At 42.1% G+C, this 20,061-nt stretch overlaps 1 protein-coding gene across 4 annotated transcripts in view; it reads left to right on the plus strand.

Moving 5' to 3' along the window:
* Window positions 1–382: 382 nt before the first annotated feature.
* SCG5 (secretogranin V) overlaps window positions 383–20,061 on the plus strand; it is a 30,833-nt gene continuing 11,154 nt past the window's right edge. Inside the window, exons 1-3 of one of the 4 annotated variants that reach the window (XM_075754119.1) lie at window positions 383–537; window positions 1,751–1,983; window positions 18,016–18,165. In XM_075754119.1, the coding sequence (XP_075610234.1) occupies window positions 488–537; window positions 1,751–1,983; window positions 18,016–18,165 (433 nt within the window). In that variant the 5' untranslated portion in view covers window positions 383–487. The other 3 variants (XM_075754120.1, XM_075754121.1, XM_075754118.1) reach the window with 3 other exon arrangements.

Here is a 20,061-nt window from a genome sequence, read left to right on the forward strand (position 1 = left end):
CTGCTATTAAATGATAGGCTTCATTTAGCAAGATCCTTTGATAGTTATCTTTTTGTTACCCTCTACTATGGATGATGTATATGATGTATTGCTTAACCTGGAGACCTTAACCTGCAAATGCTTAGAGATGGTTGCCATGTTGTTACCTGGTAAAGCTGCAGTTAGGTAAATGCTACTGAGTAAGTAAACATTGATCATATTCCAGGGATAGAAATTGCAGTGGGAAGATGGGCGTGATCCTAGGAATATGTAATATTTTATGTCTATAACTGTTAATCCATCAACAACCTTTTGTTTATTTTAGGCTATTGCGTTTAGCTAAAAAGGGGAGATCTTAAATATCTTTGCCCCCCCCCCAGCTTTGTGTCATCATCTTAATCGGACAAATCCCTGCAGCAAGCGCACGGCCGCGGCAGGTACCTGCGAGAAGCTGGCGGGGCCCGGCTGCGGGGGAAGGGGGGCGAGGGGCCGTGGCTGCGCACGGAGGATGCGCGGCGCGGAGCCGCCGCACCCGCAGAGCCGCGCCGGGAGCGGGAGGTGAGTGCGGCGAGACCGGAGGGCTCCGTGCCGCTGCTGAGCCGCCCTGGGTGCCGGGGGAAGGGGAGGGAGCGGGGTTACGGTCCAGCTTTCCGTGGGCGCAGCACAGGGGTGCGGGGCGGAGCGGCAGCCCTGCTCGTCCGCATGTTAGCGGGGAAGATTTTGTAGAAAGCGGGCTTTTTTTCAGTGGAAATAGAAAACGGGCGGCTCGCCCCCCGTGCAGCTGTGTCCCGCGGGGGCTGATGAAGCGGAGCGGCGGGGCGGGTGGCGGAGCCGCGCAGAGGCGCAGCGGGGAGCACGGCCGGCAGGGCGCTTGGCAGCCATGTTGGGCCCCGAGGCGGTTTCAGGTGCCTGGCGTGAGGCGGCTGGAGCAGGGGAACAGCTTTAAATGTCTGGCGTGGGGAAATCGGGCGGCTGTGTACGTTTTAAGGAAGACTAGGGGGGCTTGAGGGTTTTTTTGTTTATTCGAGGAGGTGAAAGTGATGTATTTTAATTATTCTCTGAAGCGAGGGGAAAAGGAGCTTTAAGAATCGAGCGTTCTGATTAAAATTCAGCCTCTCACAGAAGACAGTTAAGTGGTACTTGAGGATTTTGTATTGTTTTGGGTTGCTTTTTGTGTTTTTTTTTTTCCCTAATTATACTGCACTGTGCAGCCATTTAGTGAAGGGGATTCAAGGAAACAAATGAAACCTATACGATGCATATGAAGTAGGAAGCCTCTTGTTTTAAGGTACAAATAAAAATATAATCCAGGTTGTTCATCAGTTTCTAATGATTAATTTTTCACACAATGTAAGAATCGAGATTGGAAAACACGGTCCTTGGCTGAAGAGTTCTTTGCTTTTAGCCTAGAGCTTTATAAAATAGCATAATAAACGTGGGGAGGAGGGGAAACGTATTCTCATTCAGTGAAACAGTGGATCCATTTTGTTTGCAGTGACTGTTCATGAATGTTATGGGCAACTGCAAATCAGAAAAGTGATTTTTGTAGCTTATTAGTTCTTTTGTTTAGAAGAGAAGAGCCTATCCACTCCATTCCTCCCAGTCTTCCCCCCCACACTTTTCAGCTGGCTAGATTTTCAGCTGCCCCTAGGAGCTGTGGTATTAAACTGTGATGTACAGTAAGCAGTAAGATCAGAAGTTATTTCCAGCATGTGTACTGGAGTTTTTTTCCCCACTATCTTTTATAATCAAATTCGTTTCTTTTTCACAGGATAAAAGTGGCTACCAGAATGACAACTACCTTGCTTTGTAACATGATATTTCTGCTGGCGTTTGGATTGGCTTCAGCTTTTAGCCACAGCCCTAGGACCCCTGACAGGGTTTCTGAAGCAGATATTCAGAGGCTCCTCCATGGGGTTATGGAGCAATTGGGCATTGCCAGACCCCGGGTAGAATATCCAGCGCACCAGGCTATGAATCTAGTTGGTCCACAGAGCATTGAAGGTAGCTAATTTCTACTTTATGATAAATTTATTACTATCCTTTGGTAATAATTATTGCTTTGCATACAGATGCAGAATATCCTGAGCTTAAAATGATGGATTTCTTTGCCATGTTGTTGTGTGATCTTTGTTTTTAAAATCATCATCCATCCTTTACCTTCCTTAATGTAATGCTTTTGGCAGAGGAAGTAGTAGGTTAAAAATTACAGGCTTTGTAGAAAAAGTCATGTTCTCTTAGAAGTGTCTGGTCTCTAGTACCTCAAAACAATACGTTTACTAAATTCTTCCCCAATAGTGTGTATAAATACATCACATATATGTTTCACATGAAACAAATGCAACCTACAGAGCCCAAATCTCATGGATTTTTAGAAACATTTGTGGGCGAGAAGAAATCAAATGTTTGTGGTGTCATGTGAGATAAAGGGAGAAACCTTGTGTGTGGGGGGGTTCTTCCTACGTGCTGCAGAGCACTGTGCAGCCCCTCCATGGGACAGGATCAGCGCAGGAGCACGCAGGGCTGCAGGCAGGGTGGAAAGGACACGGGCACTCCTCTCCCCGTGTCTGCAAGTAGCACCTCAACCCTGTGTTGCTGTGATGAACGCTTGGGGCTCAGGTTCAGTTTCTTGGCCGGTACTTCTGGTCTCACTTGGTGTGAGTAGATTTTTTTTTTTTTTAATCAAACCATCTGAAACATCTGGCTCAAATGTTAGGGTATTAGGATCATGTTGCAATGTATTGCTATTTGAATTGTAATAAACCAGCTTTTATTTTTGGGATTACAGCAAACGGTTGAAGGTATGCAACTCCAAATATTGATGTGCAAACATCAAACCAGAGCGGGAACTCTCAACCCTTCTCTCAGAATGAAACCAGTTTGACACAGTGTAGCAGGTCTTCACACTTCATAAGTCTGTGCCCTTTATTTTGTCCTCCTTAGGATCTAAGACTATCCTAGCCGAAGAGATACATTTGCCTTAATAGAGGCTAAGGAGAGGATTAAAGCTGAATAGGCATTTCTACCAGATAATTGCAGATGTAAATTAATGTATTTTCTAAAGAAACTTTGGGCATACACTTTCTGCAAACTTAAATGTCAGAGATTCAGTTTAGGGAGTAAAATTTGGCCTGTGCCCTTTCCTCCTCCTTTATGAGCGTTTGTATGTAGAGAAATTGGGACAGACTGGTAGAAGTGAGTAATTTTGCTCTCCATCTCCCTCTCTTCCCCAGACTTTTTTTAAGGGAAAAAAAAAACCCTTAGAAAAGATAAGCAAATCTGGATCTCATCTCAGCTGTTTGCCATTACTTTCTAATTACAATGTTAGCAAAACCAAATTAAGAATCTCTTTTAAGTATTGAAGCTTTTCTGGTGCTTGTGACACTCAAATAATACTAATTTTTTCAATCATCTATAAAATCTTCCTCAAAATGCAGGTTGAACAAAACTTTTTTTCTCTTTTCACCTCTTTCCTTTTTTTTTTTTTTAAAATACCTTCTGCGTATAGAACATAGTGAAACAGAAAAGTGATAAATCCCGTTTATCATATTTAACATTTCCCTCTTGATCAGATGAGGGTGACTCTTTTTTCAAGGCTACGATGGGTATTTAACAGCCTATGGAGAAAATTCTGCAAAAGCAAAAAAGCCTTGTGAGGTGAACGCTATCATTCAGCGTAGAACTAGGGATGCAAATAAGTCAGACCTTCGTGTCAAACGTTGCTTTTCAGAGAGTGTTTTGCGGTAAGTTCTTCAGATGGTAATCCCTTGCTCTTTCTTTGGTTTCTTGTGGTGATGTGTGCCTGTGTAGAGAGAGATAGCTATGTCTTAAAGTATCTGATTAGAAACTTCAACGTAAGAAAGTGTTTTGAAAGTGCTGGTTCCACTTACAAGATTAACATGATCTTAGGTCATTTTACGCATTATATTCTCATACTGCTTTTTTAAAATATAATTCAGTAAATATTCACCATGAGTTTATATTTAAATATAGACTATGAATTACAGAATAGCTAATCCAACAAAACTTGCATTTCATTCTCTACCAGTGATTTTAACTATTACGTTGTGAAAGACTTCAGAATTTAATATACCAATTACTGATCAGCTAACAGTGCTCCGTTTTATCCTCTTTCAATTTTTTTTTTTTTTTTGCGTAATTTGGGGGAAAAACCTGCACAATGGATTTGACTTTCTATTAGAGGTCTACTTTGGAAACAAAACTGCTAAAATGGCATGGTAAGACCTTTGTTCAAAACAGTCTAGTTCTGTAAGAGATTCCCATACGTAATGCCTCCACATATAGTGTTTGCCTGAAAAACTGCAGTTTTTACCATTTTCCCCACAGTCTGCTCAGTTATTGCCAGGAGACTGGCATTCCTGACCTCCCAGTGGCTCCAGTCAGCCGATGTTTTCTAGACAAAATGGAAAAGGAACTGGGTTCAGGCAAGGACTGTCCTCTGGTCAAGAATTATCCTTTGGACAAGGACTCCCATGATGTGTTGCCCTGTTACGTGCAGGTGACATGTAATGCTCAGTGTAGTAAAAATCTGTGATCTTTCTGAATTGGGTTTTTTATTGTTGTTTTGTGTGGTGTTTTTGGATCTTACATATTTTGTGAAATTCCATTGTATGATTTAGAAACAGAATTTCCTTGGAGAAGGAAGCTCCAATCTCTGCTCTGCTAACCAGACCTGCAGGACTTTCTGGAAGAATGTTTCTGATGGTGCTGAGCTCTTATGGCTTGCTTGTATCTCAGATACTTCTTGGCCAGTGTGCAAGGAGGTGAACTGAGCAGCACAACAAAGTGTGTTGTGGGTTGTAATGTTTAAGCAAAAAAACCTGTGCCTGTAGCACAGGTGTTGGCTGACAGGAGGATTGAGAGAGGACTTGTGATTGTTCGTACGGATACCACCAGGAACATCAATGTGATTTATGGTTGAGCTGTAGAAAAGGTAACTGCATGTGTTTTTAGAGCACATCAGTACCAGGCTTCAGATTCTGAAGGATGCACCTATGAACTTTCAACAACATAGTTACACTGTTATCACTGTCTAATAATTCTGTGTGCAAGTGCTTAAAAAAGTCTACAAGATAACAGAAGGGAAAACTAAGGGGGAAGGGAAGAAAGACGTTTAACAATAATTGGAATATGTCACAGCAAAATAGGGTTTTCATCCTAAATACCATCGTGGCAAAGTGATAATTCACTAACTACTCTCCTGAGGCAATGCCTTCACTGGGGATTTTTGCCTGAAAGTACTGGAGAGTAGAATTGGGTATGAAACTCTTATTATTTATGAGAAATTCTGAGCTGCCAGGAGTGTGTTGACTTCCAGCCATTTTTCAGACTGTAGGTCTCAGTGACCAATGTAGACAATTTAAAGCCTTGTTCATCCTATGCCAACATCCTCATTGTCAACCCACTGACTGTTCTGGAGCGTGTCTGTTTCTCATTTTGACCAGATATTGCATCTCAGCATAAAAAAAACTTTATAAATCAGAGCTTAATAAATTTAGTATGTTCCTACAGAAAATTGTTTTACATAACAAAATCTTTTTGTCAGAAATTGCCCCGGCAGCGTAGGCCTGCAGCAGTGTTGATAGCTGCAGATGCCATCAGCTCCAGCTGAGCCAGGATTCCAGAAGTACCACTGATTTTTCAAAAGGCCAAGATTTCACCCATTATATGTGTACACTTGCAAACAAGGTACTGTCAGGAAAAATTAATTTCTGTGGCTTTGGAATTTGGAAACAAATTTAGGCTGCCATAATAGTGACAAGTTTATACTAGCAGCCTGATTATAATGAAATGTTTGCACATTTGAGTGATTATTATAATAACCTTTTCCAGCTGAATAAGATCTTAATAATTTTATATGTAACAAAAATACTACTGCTGTTAGTTCATCTGCAGATTTCCTAATTATGCCCAATTTCCATCTCAGCTATCTACATTTTTTCCAGCGTTAATCATCATATTTTGACTTTAAAATGCTAAAAAACAGAGGGTGGATGTGTTGCAAAGAACTGTACATGGTCTTCCCCTCTCTTCTCCCCCTTCTGCTAAAAAAAGGCTTAGGGCTGCCTTGGCTGTAGTAAGGGAAGTCACAAACTTGCTCTGTTCCAAAGACAACTAAAAAATGAACACTTTTCAGAAAATACATTTAACAGCATGTGTTCTCTTTCCTAAGTGACCACATAGTTTTGCTGTTGATGGACAGAAACAAAAGTACAGCTTGTTAATTGAGAGAAGTTACTGCCTTTTCTTATGTTAATATCTATAAATACATGCTTCCCCCCGCCTTTTCCTTCCCTTTGCATTTGTCTATATACCTGTTACCTAATGTCAAGCTGCTAAAATAGGAGTAGAGTCTAGAAAATGCCTGATAAAGAGTTTAATGGACCGATAAATTACTGTGAACTCGAAGCTGCCTGTAATCCAAGGAGAGCTCGGCGGTCCAGAGGACTCTGAGCATGGTGGCATTTCTCTCTGGGGTGGCAGTGTGGTTCTCCACCCCGAGCCCCCAGGGAGGTGCGGAGGCAGCGCGAGCTCTCCCCCTTTGCTAGGGCTCCGTTAGCTGAGCGGAAGCAGTTCACCGGATAAATATGTCACGAAAATGGGAATTTGCTGGCTGATTCCCTGTACTTGTGTACCGCAGCTGGCAGATGGTGCGTGGTGTGTCAGCGCAGCAGAAGCCAAACAGATCCCGCATGATGAGTGTCAAACGAAGAGGTTTTTTAACACCCGAGGTGGTATCTTAGGAGCAGCTGGCTTTTGCTGACCACTGAACAGATTTTCTTTCTATGCACACCCTGGATTCCTAAAAGTAACAAACCTGTATTAACTACTTTAATTTCTCTATTAATATTTGCTCTCCTTGGTAATTTAGCTTTTCAGGAAGCTCTGTTGAAGTCACTTAGCAGTATTTGTAAAAAGAGAGGAAAAAACCATAGAAAACCAAAACAGGAATCTTTAATGAGTAGCTGTCTTTCTGCAGTTACCATTTAGGTTTATCACTAAAATACTGTACAAGCACCACAGTGCTGTATTCAGGTTTCCTATAGACAAGAAGGGGGCTGTTTCTATGTTAACAAAAGACAAAAAAGATAAATGCCTTCAACATTTCAAAAACATAAAAGTTGTTTATTTTCACCTGGCAGGGAGTTTATGAGGTAGGAGACCACATGGGTTTTTTTCTTTCCTTGCATGCTTATAAGTTTGTGCCAATATTTAAGGGGTTTTTGCGGGGAGGGGAAGGGAATATGTATATAATGCAAATTTCTGGACTACTATACCATGCATGGGAGAACAGTAAAATCTCACTTAAACACACGGGGGCACCAGTAGCTCAGCTCGGGCAGTTTATAGCACTTCATAATGGAAGATGTGAAGTCGTGTTTTCGTTTTGCAAATATCTCCTTACACTTTCATTACCTCTTGTGCAATTCAATACAACAGAAAACCTCTTGGGTCGTTTGCTTGTGGTTTGATTTGCTTGTTTTGCTTCTCTTTCTGAAAAACACTTCAAACAAGATGATGGTTGGTAAAGGTGTTGGCATGACAGCCCAGAAAGCCTGAAATTTTCAATCCACAAAAGAAGCGTAACGCTGTCAACCTCAATGACAACATTAAATGATGTCTCTTAAATCCTGGTCATTTGTAGGGATAAGAAAATATGATGCCTCTTTGGGAAGCTTTTGGCTCTCCTGCAGAGACTTAGAGCTACAGAGAAAAGGCTGAGTTTATTTGATTGTTTTGAAAGGAAATAAATACCTGGTTATTGTTTTAGAAAAGGTAGTTACTGTTTGCCTGATTGAGATGAGAAAACTGAGTCTGGAACATAACAACTGGTAGTTAATGACTTAGCAGCACAGACTCTGTGCAAACAGCACTTTGCATGGAATCTACTGTCTGTAAAATTATGCAGATTACTCATGCATGTTAATAATGTCTGTTTAGTTCACATTTTCCTAAGAAAAAAACTAGGGCAGACAGTCCTAGTAACATACGTACAAGACTGCAACTTATTTCCAACGAGGACAATAAAATCTCCTTATCAGAAAGTTGCCAAAACTTTCGCTTAGGAATGTACTCGGTGAAACCAGCGCAGAAATTACCTTTGCACCCATTTGCTTTTGTGCCAGTACGTGCTGTGTTTATACCTGAATATATTTGGACTTCCTTGGGTGATGCGGGAGTATAATATCTGGGGGTGAGCAAACATGGCAAGGTGACGGCTGTAGTTCACATGCTCTGTGCCAGCACCTGGGGACAGCAGCGTCGGAGTCCCCGGGCTGGCAGCGTGCCGCTGTTAGTGTAAAGGGACCACACAATCGCTTGGGATTTGGATTATTGTATCCGTTCGATAGAGAAAGCCCTACTGAAGTTAAAAGGTAAAGTTGCATTCACAGCAGGACTGCTTTTGCTGAAGCACACCTGACTTTAATCAAACTGCATTATGGGCCTGACATTTAACAAACAAAATCAAACCTCAACATCACTCTCCTAGTCTCTGCTTTCAGGTTTTGGGGTTTGGTTTTTTTATGTGGTTTGTGGGGTTTTGGGTTTTTTCAAATTACGGAAATAGTCCAGGAAATATTGTTTCAAAATTTAATATGGACACCTCAGAGTTGTAACATAAAATGAAAATGGTAAAGCTACACATTTTTATACATTAAGATAGTAGGCATCTGGATTTGTATAGATCTGACTAAAAATACCTATTGTTTCCTTTGTATTTTATTCCCCAAATTGTAACATCAAATGTAACCAGAATTTGAGTATCAGGTAGTGGTGCATGTCATAAGAGAGGGCACTTACAATGCTAATTCTGGAAATTTAAAAGTTAATGACAGTGCCAACTGACGCTGCCAAATGGTAGCAGTGGTTTGCAGTGGATTTTCTTCATCTGCGTAAGTGATATGGCACTGCTCTGAAGAATTTGCATGTGAAATGATTATACCTGTAACTGTGCAGACAGGAAAATAATGTGGTATGACTTTGTTCTTTATTTTATTAAAGACAAGTGTTTGAAAATTTGGCCCATAACATCCTTGCTTCTGTATGAATTTGAGCTGTGGCAAGCATTGAATAATAAGAAAACAAAAGCTGATGTTTATATTGCTGTGTGGATGTGGTATGGTGTTCCCTCAAGGTGTTTGACAACTTTCCCTCTTGAGGAGCAAGGGCAGCATCCAGCGAAGGCTGCGGCTGTTACCACTGTGGGCTTTGCTGCTTGTGAATTTGGGGAGCTGCCCTTCCTCACCGCCCCAGCGCCGCGGGAGGTGCGCAGGCACCGCTCTTGTCTCCTCGGTCCATCTGGGGACGGGAGGGGAAAGTTCTCAAAACTAGCATGCTCGTCAGAGCAGTCGGTCAATGGGGATCGCAAGAAGAAAAGTGTGTTAATCTGTTTCTCTCTAGATCTTTGTTATTTCCGTGTGGGTCTAAGGGACCTGTTTGGATTTGGGGCTTTTTGGGGCGGGGGGGAAGGGAATTTTTGGGCATTTTCTTAAGTGACGTGTGTATAGCAGTCCTCCTCTTATGGCTGCAGGAGGGAGTGCAGGTGTCACAGCCCTCTTCTGAGGAACCGAGAAGATAAAGTGACTCCAGCTCTTAAAACCTCCCACTAACCACTGTTACATGGTATAGGCTGCTGCTATTCATAAAGTCATCTTTGAAAGATAGCACCAAAGGAAAAAGCAGGTTGAGATGGGAATCTTTCAGGGAAGAAAGGGATTTACAATTGAGTAGATTCTCAGGTACCTAAAGGTAATTGATCAATTAGAATGGGATTAGACAAACATTTACATCCAGGATATATTTTTGTACATGTTACCAGAGAGACCCAATGAAGGAGGTAAGAAACCTGAGGAGGAGAGGGAATACGATAGCTTCTGTATTGTCTGATGCTTTATAGTACTTTTGTTTTCTGGTGTTGGCAGATGCTATATAGAAATTTAATAAATGTAAAATTTTATCGAGCAATGAAATATGGTCCATAAGTATTTAAAAATCTGTCAGTGAAGATTGGCCAAATTATGAGGAGCTCTTATTTTCAGAGACTTTTTCCCTGCTTGTCTTTCACATGCATAAGAGAAATCCTTGGGCACATTAGTTAGAATTTATACCTTTTTGTAATTGCTCTCAAACTCATGCATTTCCCCTGCTCCCGTCTGAATTTTAAATTAACTTGCAGTAAGAAAAGCTTTTTAAAATTTATTTGGTTCTATTAAAAGATATTTTAGAAGTCTAGACAAAGAAAAGATTCTTGCTTTTCTTGATGGTGGTGGTGTGTGCAGGAGATAGGATCTCTGGCACGCTCCGGAGGTTTCCAGAGCTATTCTCCCTGCTTCCCGTCGTGCGTGCTTTCAGCAGCGCCCTCACAGCTGCTGCAGGGATGAATGAGAAGAGGAATGTTCTCAGCTGCTGAACAGGGGGGAGGAAGAAGCTGTTTTCTTCTCTGGGGATGCTTTACTACATCAGGTTAGCTGGCCCAAGTCCCTCTAGCAGCGTTGGGCCAGGTCTTGCCTGGCAAGGCTCTTCATTATTTCACTGCTCTCTTGCCTCTTCATCATGTGCCTGACCTTTTATTCAGGTGCAAAATAAACCTTGCCTTGATTCAGGCCACGTTGGGAAAAGTTTTGAAGCTTCTGCTTCTAGAGCTGTGAGGTGATACCGGCTGACCAAAGCAGTGACTTGGGAGCTGGTGGTGCTCACAATGAGGTCGTCGGGGGGGGAGTTAGCAAATCTGCACCGCTGTCAGCTGTCAGACAGGCGCGTGAAGATTTTAAACACTTCTGTTGAGGAATCAGCCGAGACTTTGAGCCATCTGCATGGAAAATAGAATTGAAGTAACTATGAATGGGAAATGAACAGGAAAACCATGAAGTTTAGTGGAGCAGTAGAGAAAATATAGTCCTGTTCTGGACAATTCTGGTGCCTCCAGGCTTCACATTACAGGAGCGAAAGGAGTATTTTCCTTGGAGTACGTTGACATTCATGGAGCATTTGGGCTTCTCATACACCGATGTCAAGGCCAGTGAATAAAGTGCTTCAGTCTTTCATTGCCACGCTTAAGTTTATAGGATTGGAATAGCGTCCCATCCCTTGTGCGGTAAAGTAGGTCACTGGCTTCCTTGTGTTGCCCTGTTTGATTGAGCCATGCGCTGCGCACACGGCCGTTAGCAAGGCGTCTGGTGTTTGCTGGACGTGCTTTCCCTTGCCTCCGCTGATGCGCGGTAGCTGGAAGTCCGTGCGGCAGAGAATGCCCATTGCTTCGTACTGCAGGTTGCACTGTGTTTGTAAAAAGGGTAAGCTTATCCACACGACGAAATGTGAAAGCCTTCTGCTCAGACTGAAAGGTAAATTAATACAGTCCATTAGAGAATTGTTCAACCAAGGGAGGCGTAAGAGGTTGCTTTTGTGCTCTGTCAGCAAGTGAGCTGCTGGATTTTTTTTAATTGTGTGTACAATTTGAATAATGGTATATAAGCTACTGTTAGAAATTTATTGTGAGAGAGGCATGGATGTTACGTTGGTCCTAACCATTTCACAATAAAAGCATTTCATATCTTAAATATTTGTACTGTTTGTAATTAAAATATGGGATAAAATGGAATAATTCATTTAAAGCAAGGTCAGTAATTGCATGATGTATGCGCTTAAGGCTTTAGAGAACACCAAAGGGAATTTGTCCCTCTGCAGAGAAAAAGAAAATTAATCTTTATAGTTTTAAGAAAAATTGTGTCATTAAGGAGAAGCTGAGCCTGGAATCTGGGGTGCTTGAGTATGTACAGTTGTAGCTGTCTTGGGTTTCCTGGGTTTTTGCATGGTTAAGGAAGTTGGCTGGGGTTGCATTTTTCCATTCTTGGTTCTCCTATGTTCTTGCTCCTTCCCTGTTATTTAGCAGCTTCTGTGGAACACAGAAAATGTGATCATTTATAATTTTTTTCAGTGCTTCTCATTTCCTGATCGTAATTGGTTAGGACTCTCTAGGACGAAGCTAGCTGAAGATGGCATTGGGACTGTAAAGCTTTCAGTGATGTTAGAAAGGATAAGGAAAATGAAAATGGATATTTTGGACAGTGTTAATCAGATTTACATGGTGGGGAGTCTTGCAGATAATTAAATGGAAGGAAAAGGAAGTTAGAGGATGGTTGTCCCATTTTAAGATACAAGAGCACCAGAAAGCATATTGGCAAACTTGCCTTTGATTTAGGGATGAGGCATCACTTTTGCGTGTGACGATGACACGGCAAAGGTAGCTACAGCAAGGTGATTGGGGACGGGAGTGCAGGATAGGGTGGAAAGCTGTCACAACGAAAGGAAAAAGAGCTATCAGTACATCAGAGAGGAGGCAGTAGAAAATATGTTTGAAGATTTTCCCAGTGATAGGAACTAATAGTCTAGATTAACAAAAGATTTTGCAAACTTAGCTGCCTGACGAACTTGAGTGGAGAGCACCCAAGGCTGCTCTCCAAGACCTGCACAGCGTATTACATCTCTGCTGTAAGTTAGTGTGTGAAATGTAAATAGATATTAATCAGAGATGCAATACTTACAGCAGCCTTGGGTGCTCTCCACTCAAGTTCGTCAGGCAGCTAAGTTTGCTTTGCATGTTTAGTGAAATGCGAGGCGGCTGCAAATAGCTGCTAGAGGAGCCTCCCCCTGTGAAGGCTTCCTCTCCAGCGTAGCATTTCCTTCTCTGCCTTTTCCTGTACCTGGCATTGTGTCAGGGGAGAATGGCAAAAAGGGGCACATCAGACAGGCTTTTGATACATGCCATCTCTTGCTGGCAGTGGCTCCCTGAGGAGTCGTGCCCCAATGGGATGAGGTATGCCAGGCTTCCCTTGCAGCACATCTGCACTTGGAGTTAGTACTGCTCAAGATCGTAAGAGGTGCAGTTCTTACTCGGGGGACTGTTCCTCTGTGCACTTGGGAAGGGCTTGGACACTTTAAGAATCTGCTTCATGATGTTTAAGAGCAAAAATAGGAAAACTGAGGCAGCTAGCATGACTCTGTGATAAAGGGCTTTAATTTAGGATCTGGGATGTATTTACTCACAGCTGACGCTCATGATCTGTTTTATTTTGTGTCTCCTTGCTAAGATTGGCCAAACCACCTCTTTTCTGAATTGGCAAATGCCATAACCCTATCTACGCTGTGACTTTGGAAACTGTTCTAATCAGACTGAAAGGCAAATTTGCCCCATTATTTGTCTTGAATATTCTACGATCATTTCACATTCTGTTTGAAACTGCATTCTCACTGACTCTCTTAAAATGACTTTTCTGGGGGGGCAGCATTGCCTCTTTATATTTGATGTGGCGAATTGCTTCTGAGAGCAGGTTTGTTTCAGTTGTGCTTTACGGTCCCAACAGATGGGTAGGAGCAACTAGAAATTCAGTGGCCTAACAGCATTTCCATTGGATGTGTTATATCAGGGGAAATATTCAATACTGGTGGGAAACTAGGTGTTCTTTGTGTTTTCTTTTTTTTCTTTTCTTTTTTCTCTTGGAGAATGGTTATGTTGTTTTCCCTCCCATGGAGACAGTGTAGGTCCTACAAAAAAATGAGCTATAACCTGTGCACTTTAAATTTTTAGTCATTCCAAGTATCTGTAGTTGAGATAATAGCAGTAGTTGGTGAGGCAATTAAAGACTTTTCCAGAATTGGAGGAATGGGGAATTGTTCCATTTTTTGTTGTCCACTCTGCAACGGTTCAAGCATTGTGCCAGAAGATGGCTACATATATGTGTATATCTCAGCCCAAAAGACCTAAACATCTAGCTTATCTTTTAGGGACATAAAATAACCACACACTCATGCAGAAATCCTGCACGTGAAAGGGAGCTGGTTGTTTGGAGGTTTGGTGGGTTTTTGTTCGTTTGTTTGGTTTTGTTAGTATGTGGCACACGAGCCAGTTCATACAAGAAATAAGCAGAGGTGGGGAAAACTATGATTTACCTTGCCCATCCTTTCTCAGTACTGGAGTGTTCTCTGTAGTATTCTTCTGGATTTTTCACTAGTCCAGGTTCAAATAATTTAACAATGGTGTCTCTCATCCTTCCCTTGGATAGGGAATTACAAAAAGTTCCTTGGTATTTAGTAGTCTTGTCTTTCAGTCTCTGCCTCAAGGTTTGGTCTGGGTTCAAGAGACTCATCTTGCTCTGATTTTGAAGATAACTGTGTTTGTATCACAATATTTTGACTTGGTAGCTACACTGTATTTCATCCTAATGTTTCTTCAAATCGGTAACGTTGCAATACCAAAACGAATGCAGCTTGTGAATTACTGTACGTAATACCCCCATTTGGTGTATTCACAGCATTTCATTTTTATTATTGCAGTCTTTACTGAGTGCACCATTTATCAGAATTTGTAAGGAACGAGCTTTGCTAAGGCTATTAAATCGCTCAAGTGTGCTAAGTTATGGCACCAGAGCAGGTGCTATTGTCTCCAGCTCTTTTGGAAAAAAAGGAAAAACCCTCAAACAATCCTGGCCATTTATACCTAAAGGAAACAATCCTTTATATTAATATAAAAAGATTGTTTTGTACTCAGTCAAGGGAATTCTTGGCAGGCGGTTTAAACTTACATGTATATATAGCACACTGGAGCCTGCTGAGTACCTCTGTTTTCTTTATGGATGGAGCTTTGGTGCCAAGAGGTCTGCACCACATACGAGCGTAGATATGCTTCTATCTGACAGATTGTCCCGTAGTGAACCACATTGTATACAGGATGTTCAAACACGTATTGATTATGTGGTTCTGTAGTTTACAGCAGAATCATAACTTGATGCTTTTAAGCACATATATGCAATCAATCCTCATGTGAAGGAGCTCAATAGAAAAGAAATATTTTATGCTTTACTTTAGATGTTAGATTAAATGACATTAGATTAAATGTACGTTAGAGATTTTTTTAATCTCATCACCATAGCGTTATTGTGAATCTATGCAACTCTTACAAGCATCACCTTTGTGTTGACTATAGACTGTAAATGCACAATAAAGTTCACGGTGTGTATAATGCTATTCTGGTTTTAGTACCAGGTCTCATGGTCAGCTACAAGGGAAAACCTCATATAACTGTGGTGGGTTGACCCTGGCTGAGGGCCAGGTGCCCACCAGAGCTGCTCTATCACTCCCCTCTTTCATTAGACAGGGGAGAAAAGGTACAATGAAAGAAAACTTACGGGTCGAGATAAGGACAGGGAGAGATCATTCTCTAATTATCATCACGAGCAAAACAGACCGAACTTAGAGAGGGAATTCATCTTATTTATTACTAAGCAAAACAGAGTAGAGGAATGAGAAATAAAACCAAATCTTAAAACACCTCCCCCCACCCCTCCCATCTTCCCAGGCTCAACTTCGCTCCTGGCTTCAACCTCTGCCCCCCCCAGTGGCACAGGGGGACGGGGAGTGGGGGTTACGGTCAGTTCCTCACGCGGTGTTTCTGCCACTTCTTCATCCTCAGGGGGAGGACTCATCGTTCCCCTGCTCCAGCGTGGGGTCCCTCTCACAGGAGACAGTCCTTCACGGCCTTCTCCAACGTGAGTCTCCTCCACGGGGTGCAGACCTTCAGGAGCAAACTGCTCCAGCGTGGGTCCCCCACGGGGTCACAAGTGCTGCCAGCAAACCTGCTCTGGCGTGGGCTCCTCTCTCTATGGGGCCACAGGTCCTGCCAGGAGCTTGCTCCAGCGTGGGCTTCCCACGGGGTCACAGCCTCCTTCAGGTCCCTCCACCTGCTCCAGCATGGGGTCCTCCACGGGCTGCAGGTGGAATCTCTACACCCCCTCATCCTCCCTCCATGGGCTGCAGGGGGACAGCCTGCTTCATCATGGTCTTCACCACGGGCTGCAGGGGAATCTTGCTCCGGCGCCTGGAGCACCTCCTCCCCCTCCTTCTGCACTGACCTTGGTGTCTGCAGATGTTCTTACATCTTCTCACTCCTCTCTCTGGCTGCAAAAGCTCTCTCTAACTGTTTTTCTCTTTCTTAAATATGTTATCACAGAGGCGCTGATTGGCTTGGCCTTGGCCAGCGGCGGGTCCATCTTGGAGCTGGCTGGCATTGGCTCTATCAGACACAGGGGAAGCTTCTAGCAGCTTCTCACAGAAGCCACCCCTGTAGCCCCCCCGCTATCAAAACCTTGCTACGCAAAACCAACACAATAACACAGATGCAAATTTTTTATACGGCTACTTTTATATTTGTTACATATCTGTAAAACTTTCTTTCAACATTGCATTACAGAATATGAAATTTTTACTTGAGGAAGAAAATTAGCATGTTGATTAGATTTTAGTCCATTGTGCAAATAAAACTGAAATATATATACTTAGAGACTAACTTGCTTCTGGTACTATAATGCCAGCTTCCAACAGATTATTTGCAAAATATAGACAATTTGACTCTACCACTTGTAAATGTAGAACTGAATACAAAATTTGTCAAGACTGCCTTATGTTAGCAATTTTTAAAAGCGATTACGTTAGCTTACAATGCCTAGCTGTGTAAATGGTGATTTAGGCTGGTAGTATTTATTTGTAAGTTGGGACACGAGTACTTGATTCTTCTGGAGCAGCTTTCATGTTCAGAAGCTTTATTCCAATCTTTCGGATCTATGAAAATTATAGAAATAAGACTTATTTGGTGATAATATGGTGATCGTGCTATTTACCCAAACAGTTGTGTCTGCTTTCACTCTTCAACTCACATTTTCCAATCATTCAAATTCCTTTTCCTCTCATTCATTGTTAGTGGAATTTATATGTTGACTGTATGTTGTTATCTCTCATTGTATAGGTTTTTTTAAAAAAAATGTTGCTCTGCTGCCACAGAACCATCTCAGTACTCAGTAACTACATTAGCTGTTGCTGCAGTGTATGTGGTGAATGTGGTATGGCAGGGAAAAAGAGCATGCTTGTTTCTATTTGTCTGAAATTCAAAAGAATGCTGTGCAATAGCATCTAGAAAACTCCGCAAGCAGCTGGGTTTTAGCCTGTAGATGCATTTGGCCAGTAGCGCATGCAGAAAAGATCTGGAGCAGATAAAGAGGTATGGAGAGAGAATGGCCTGAGCTTGGTTCCCAGACCTTTAGTGGAAGACCCTGCTCGTCAAAGGCAAGGTGCCTGAGCTGAGATGCGTGGAAGGAGGCTGTAGCACAGGACTTCTGTGTGCGTTTGCCCAAGAAGAGGAAGCCCATCATTGTGCCCTCCGCCACTGAGTTATAAAACCTGCTGCACACTGCTGTTGTAACCCTGCAGCGATGGTGCTCCAAGTCCCGCAGGGCAAATATAAAAGCCTGCATCTAGAACTGACCTTTATTAAGTAAAGGTGTACAAGTCACTGAATGTGGTGATTCATACTGTAATGACTACTGTGTTAGGTGTACGCGCACAAGAATTCCCTTCAATGATATGGACTCTTAACCACTTTTCACCATTACTGCAGGAAACTCAAATTTGCATTTAAGAAATGGTTTGATTTAAAAATAAATTTCCTAGCTGTATACAACCAAGTTTGTTATATCATCTTCAGTCCCCTCACATGACTTTATTAATGAATTTCTATGCTGTATAAATAACATTATTTCTTTCTACAGTGTCATTAACTTTGTCGTCTTGCCACGATGCTGTCTTGCCATATCTTCTTCAGTTATTAGTTGCTACAATGAACAGTGACAGTATCAGTGACTGAAGATGACTGTGCAGTAAATGTATTAAGTCCCATTACTATCTTATGTTTCTTTACGTTTTCTTACCTATAACTTACATAGCTATGGAAAAAACCCAACCCTGATTAATAATAAGTGGATGATTTTGTTGCCTAGTTTCATTTTTCATTACCGAAGTTATCTGATTTAGGTCATAGGGTTATGTTTCTAAAACAAATGTTTGAAATCTAAACTTGGATCTGTCTCTATAACAATTTTTATATATATATTTTAAATCTAAGTCTGGGTTACTTGAAGCACTTAGTCTTTTTACAAGATTAAAAGTGTGTGCGTAAATCGTCTTTGCTAGGTGGTGCACATGAGGGTCTCCAACACTTGGGTCCTTACGGCAATATCCCAAACATCGTGGCTGAGCTGACAGGAGATAATGTACCAAAGGATTTCAGTGAAGATCAAGGATATCCTGACCCTCCAAATCCCTGCCCTCTTGGAAAAACAGGTAATTCTGCTGTAGCCTTTGCACCTGTCTGCATTGTACATCTTTCAGTCTTTGTGCTGCACTAGCCAGTATGACACTTGATCAGCAATAGGTGTTTTCTTTCATTCTCTAGCCCAGGAGCAGAACTGCTGAGCAATCAAAAAAAATCAAGATTTTTTTTTTTTTTAATATGCGCACCTTCTGTATTGCTATATGACGGCTAGAGAAGGTGAGGTGGAAGAAATCACCTTGACCTCGGAGGAGAAGATGGTGAGATTTATGATAATGTCTTGTTCCTGGAGGAGTTCGTTTTTAGGCTGGCCCCTGAAAAAAGTTATCATTCTGTACAGATGAGATTTACCCTTATTTTAGAGACTTTCATTGTGCCAAGAGGAATGAAACTGTCTGCCCTGATCTCCAACCCAGACCATGAGTCAATATTTAAGATACCTTGGCTCCGATCCACGTGGCTTTATAGCTCACTGAGGGTGCACCCGTGCCAAGAAACGGAGAACTACATGGACGTACCCCAGCTCGTTGCACGCAGGCTTGCCCCGCCAGAGGACCAGCGCAGCCTCGGAGTGCCGGAGCGGTACCCGAGACACCCAGCACGTCCCGCAGCTTGGAGCTGCGCCGATACCGAGCCGTGTGGGTGGCTAGCGCCGAAGGATCCCTAAAGCAGCACTGCGCGAGCGCGATACAGACATTACCCTAAGGGAATTGACCCTTTTCCTGTTATTTGAGCCAAGGAATGACTTTCAGTACTGAAAGTAGTAGTAAAACACCCATTGGCTGCCTTGGGAGCTGGAACTGGGAATGAGCGCTCTATTTTTTGCTCATTTTTTATTTGTGAGCTAAGAGATCCTTTCAAAATCTTTTCTGTTTAGTTGTCTTTTATGTTATTTGGATAATGCAAAACAGTTGTCTGTATTCTTATTAAAAATGTTCAAACTAGCTTAGAATTGATAAAAAGTAAGTATTTGTCATGAAAACTTTTGCAAACAGTGCTTTTAAATTTCATTCAAAAAATGACAGTTTCGAATAGTCCTCCCTTACTGTTTTCCCTTACAGCCCATTTGGTGATGATGCCTGCATCTCCTCTGAAATAATAGCTCATCTTCCATTTTGTTCAATACAGCTGTTGTCTGACAGGTTGCAAATGATGGGTTTAGGTTTTCTCACACACGCACAAGCATGCACACACAGACTTTCTATCTTCTGCGCTTGTCCGTTAGACTTCTGTTAGCGATTAGATAAATAAAATAAAAACCTGGCATCCAGAGAAATGCCTTTGAAAATCCCTGCCATTTTTCTTTCTTAGGTGAAATAAAAGTTGTTAGCTAAGCTAATACAGTCAGATATGAACACGGGGGAATTCTTAGGAAAGTGCTGCCTGCTCAGATAAATGGCTCTGTCGTAGGTACGCTGTGAGTGAAGATAGTATCTACTAGGATTAGCGTAAAATGTTTTTCAGAGCCTTAAATGGAAATTCAAGTGGTGACTGTTAAAACTGTATTATGCATACAAATTACTGGAGGCCTTCCTCAATCAGGTCTGTGGATTTGCTTAATGGAAAACAATTTTTCCAGTCACTGTCTACATATGCACATTCCACAGCAGGAATACGTAAGCCTGGAGCACTTGATCCTGAAGGCTTTTGGATGAGCAGTTGCAGAGGGCGCGCATATGTCCAGCTGCCCTTTGTGTTTGCTACCAAAAGGCATAGATGTTCTGAGGAGGTCTACCGCATTTCTGTTGTCACCTGCTTCTCTCTTGAGACAGCCCTGCCCCTGCTGAGACTGAAATAATTTTTAAGTGCTTGTAGTTAACTTTAATGGTTTCTGAGCCAGTATGGTTAGTTTCCCTCTGTTTTCTGCTGGCAACCTTATTTTTTTTTTCCCCCCATTCTAAGTGGAA

Source organism: Balearica regulorum, chromosome 5 (genome assembly GCF_011004875.1).
Source record: "Balearica regulorum gibbericeps isolate bBalReg1 chromosome 5, bBalReg1.pri, whole genome shotgun sequence".
Lineage (NCBI taxonomy): Eukaryota > Metazoa > Chordata > Aves > Gruiformes > Gruidae > Balearica > Balearica regulorum.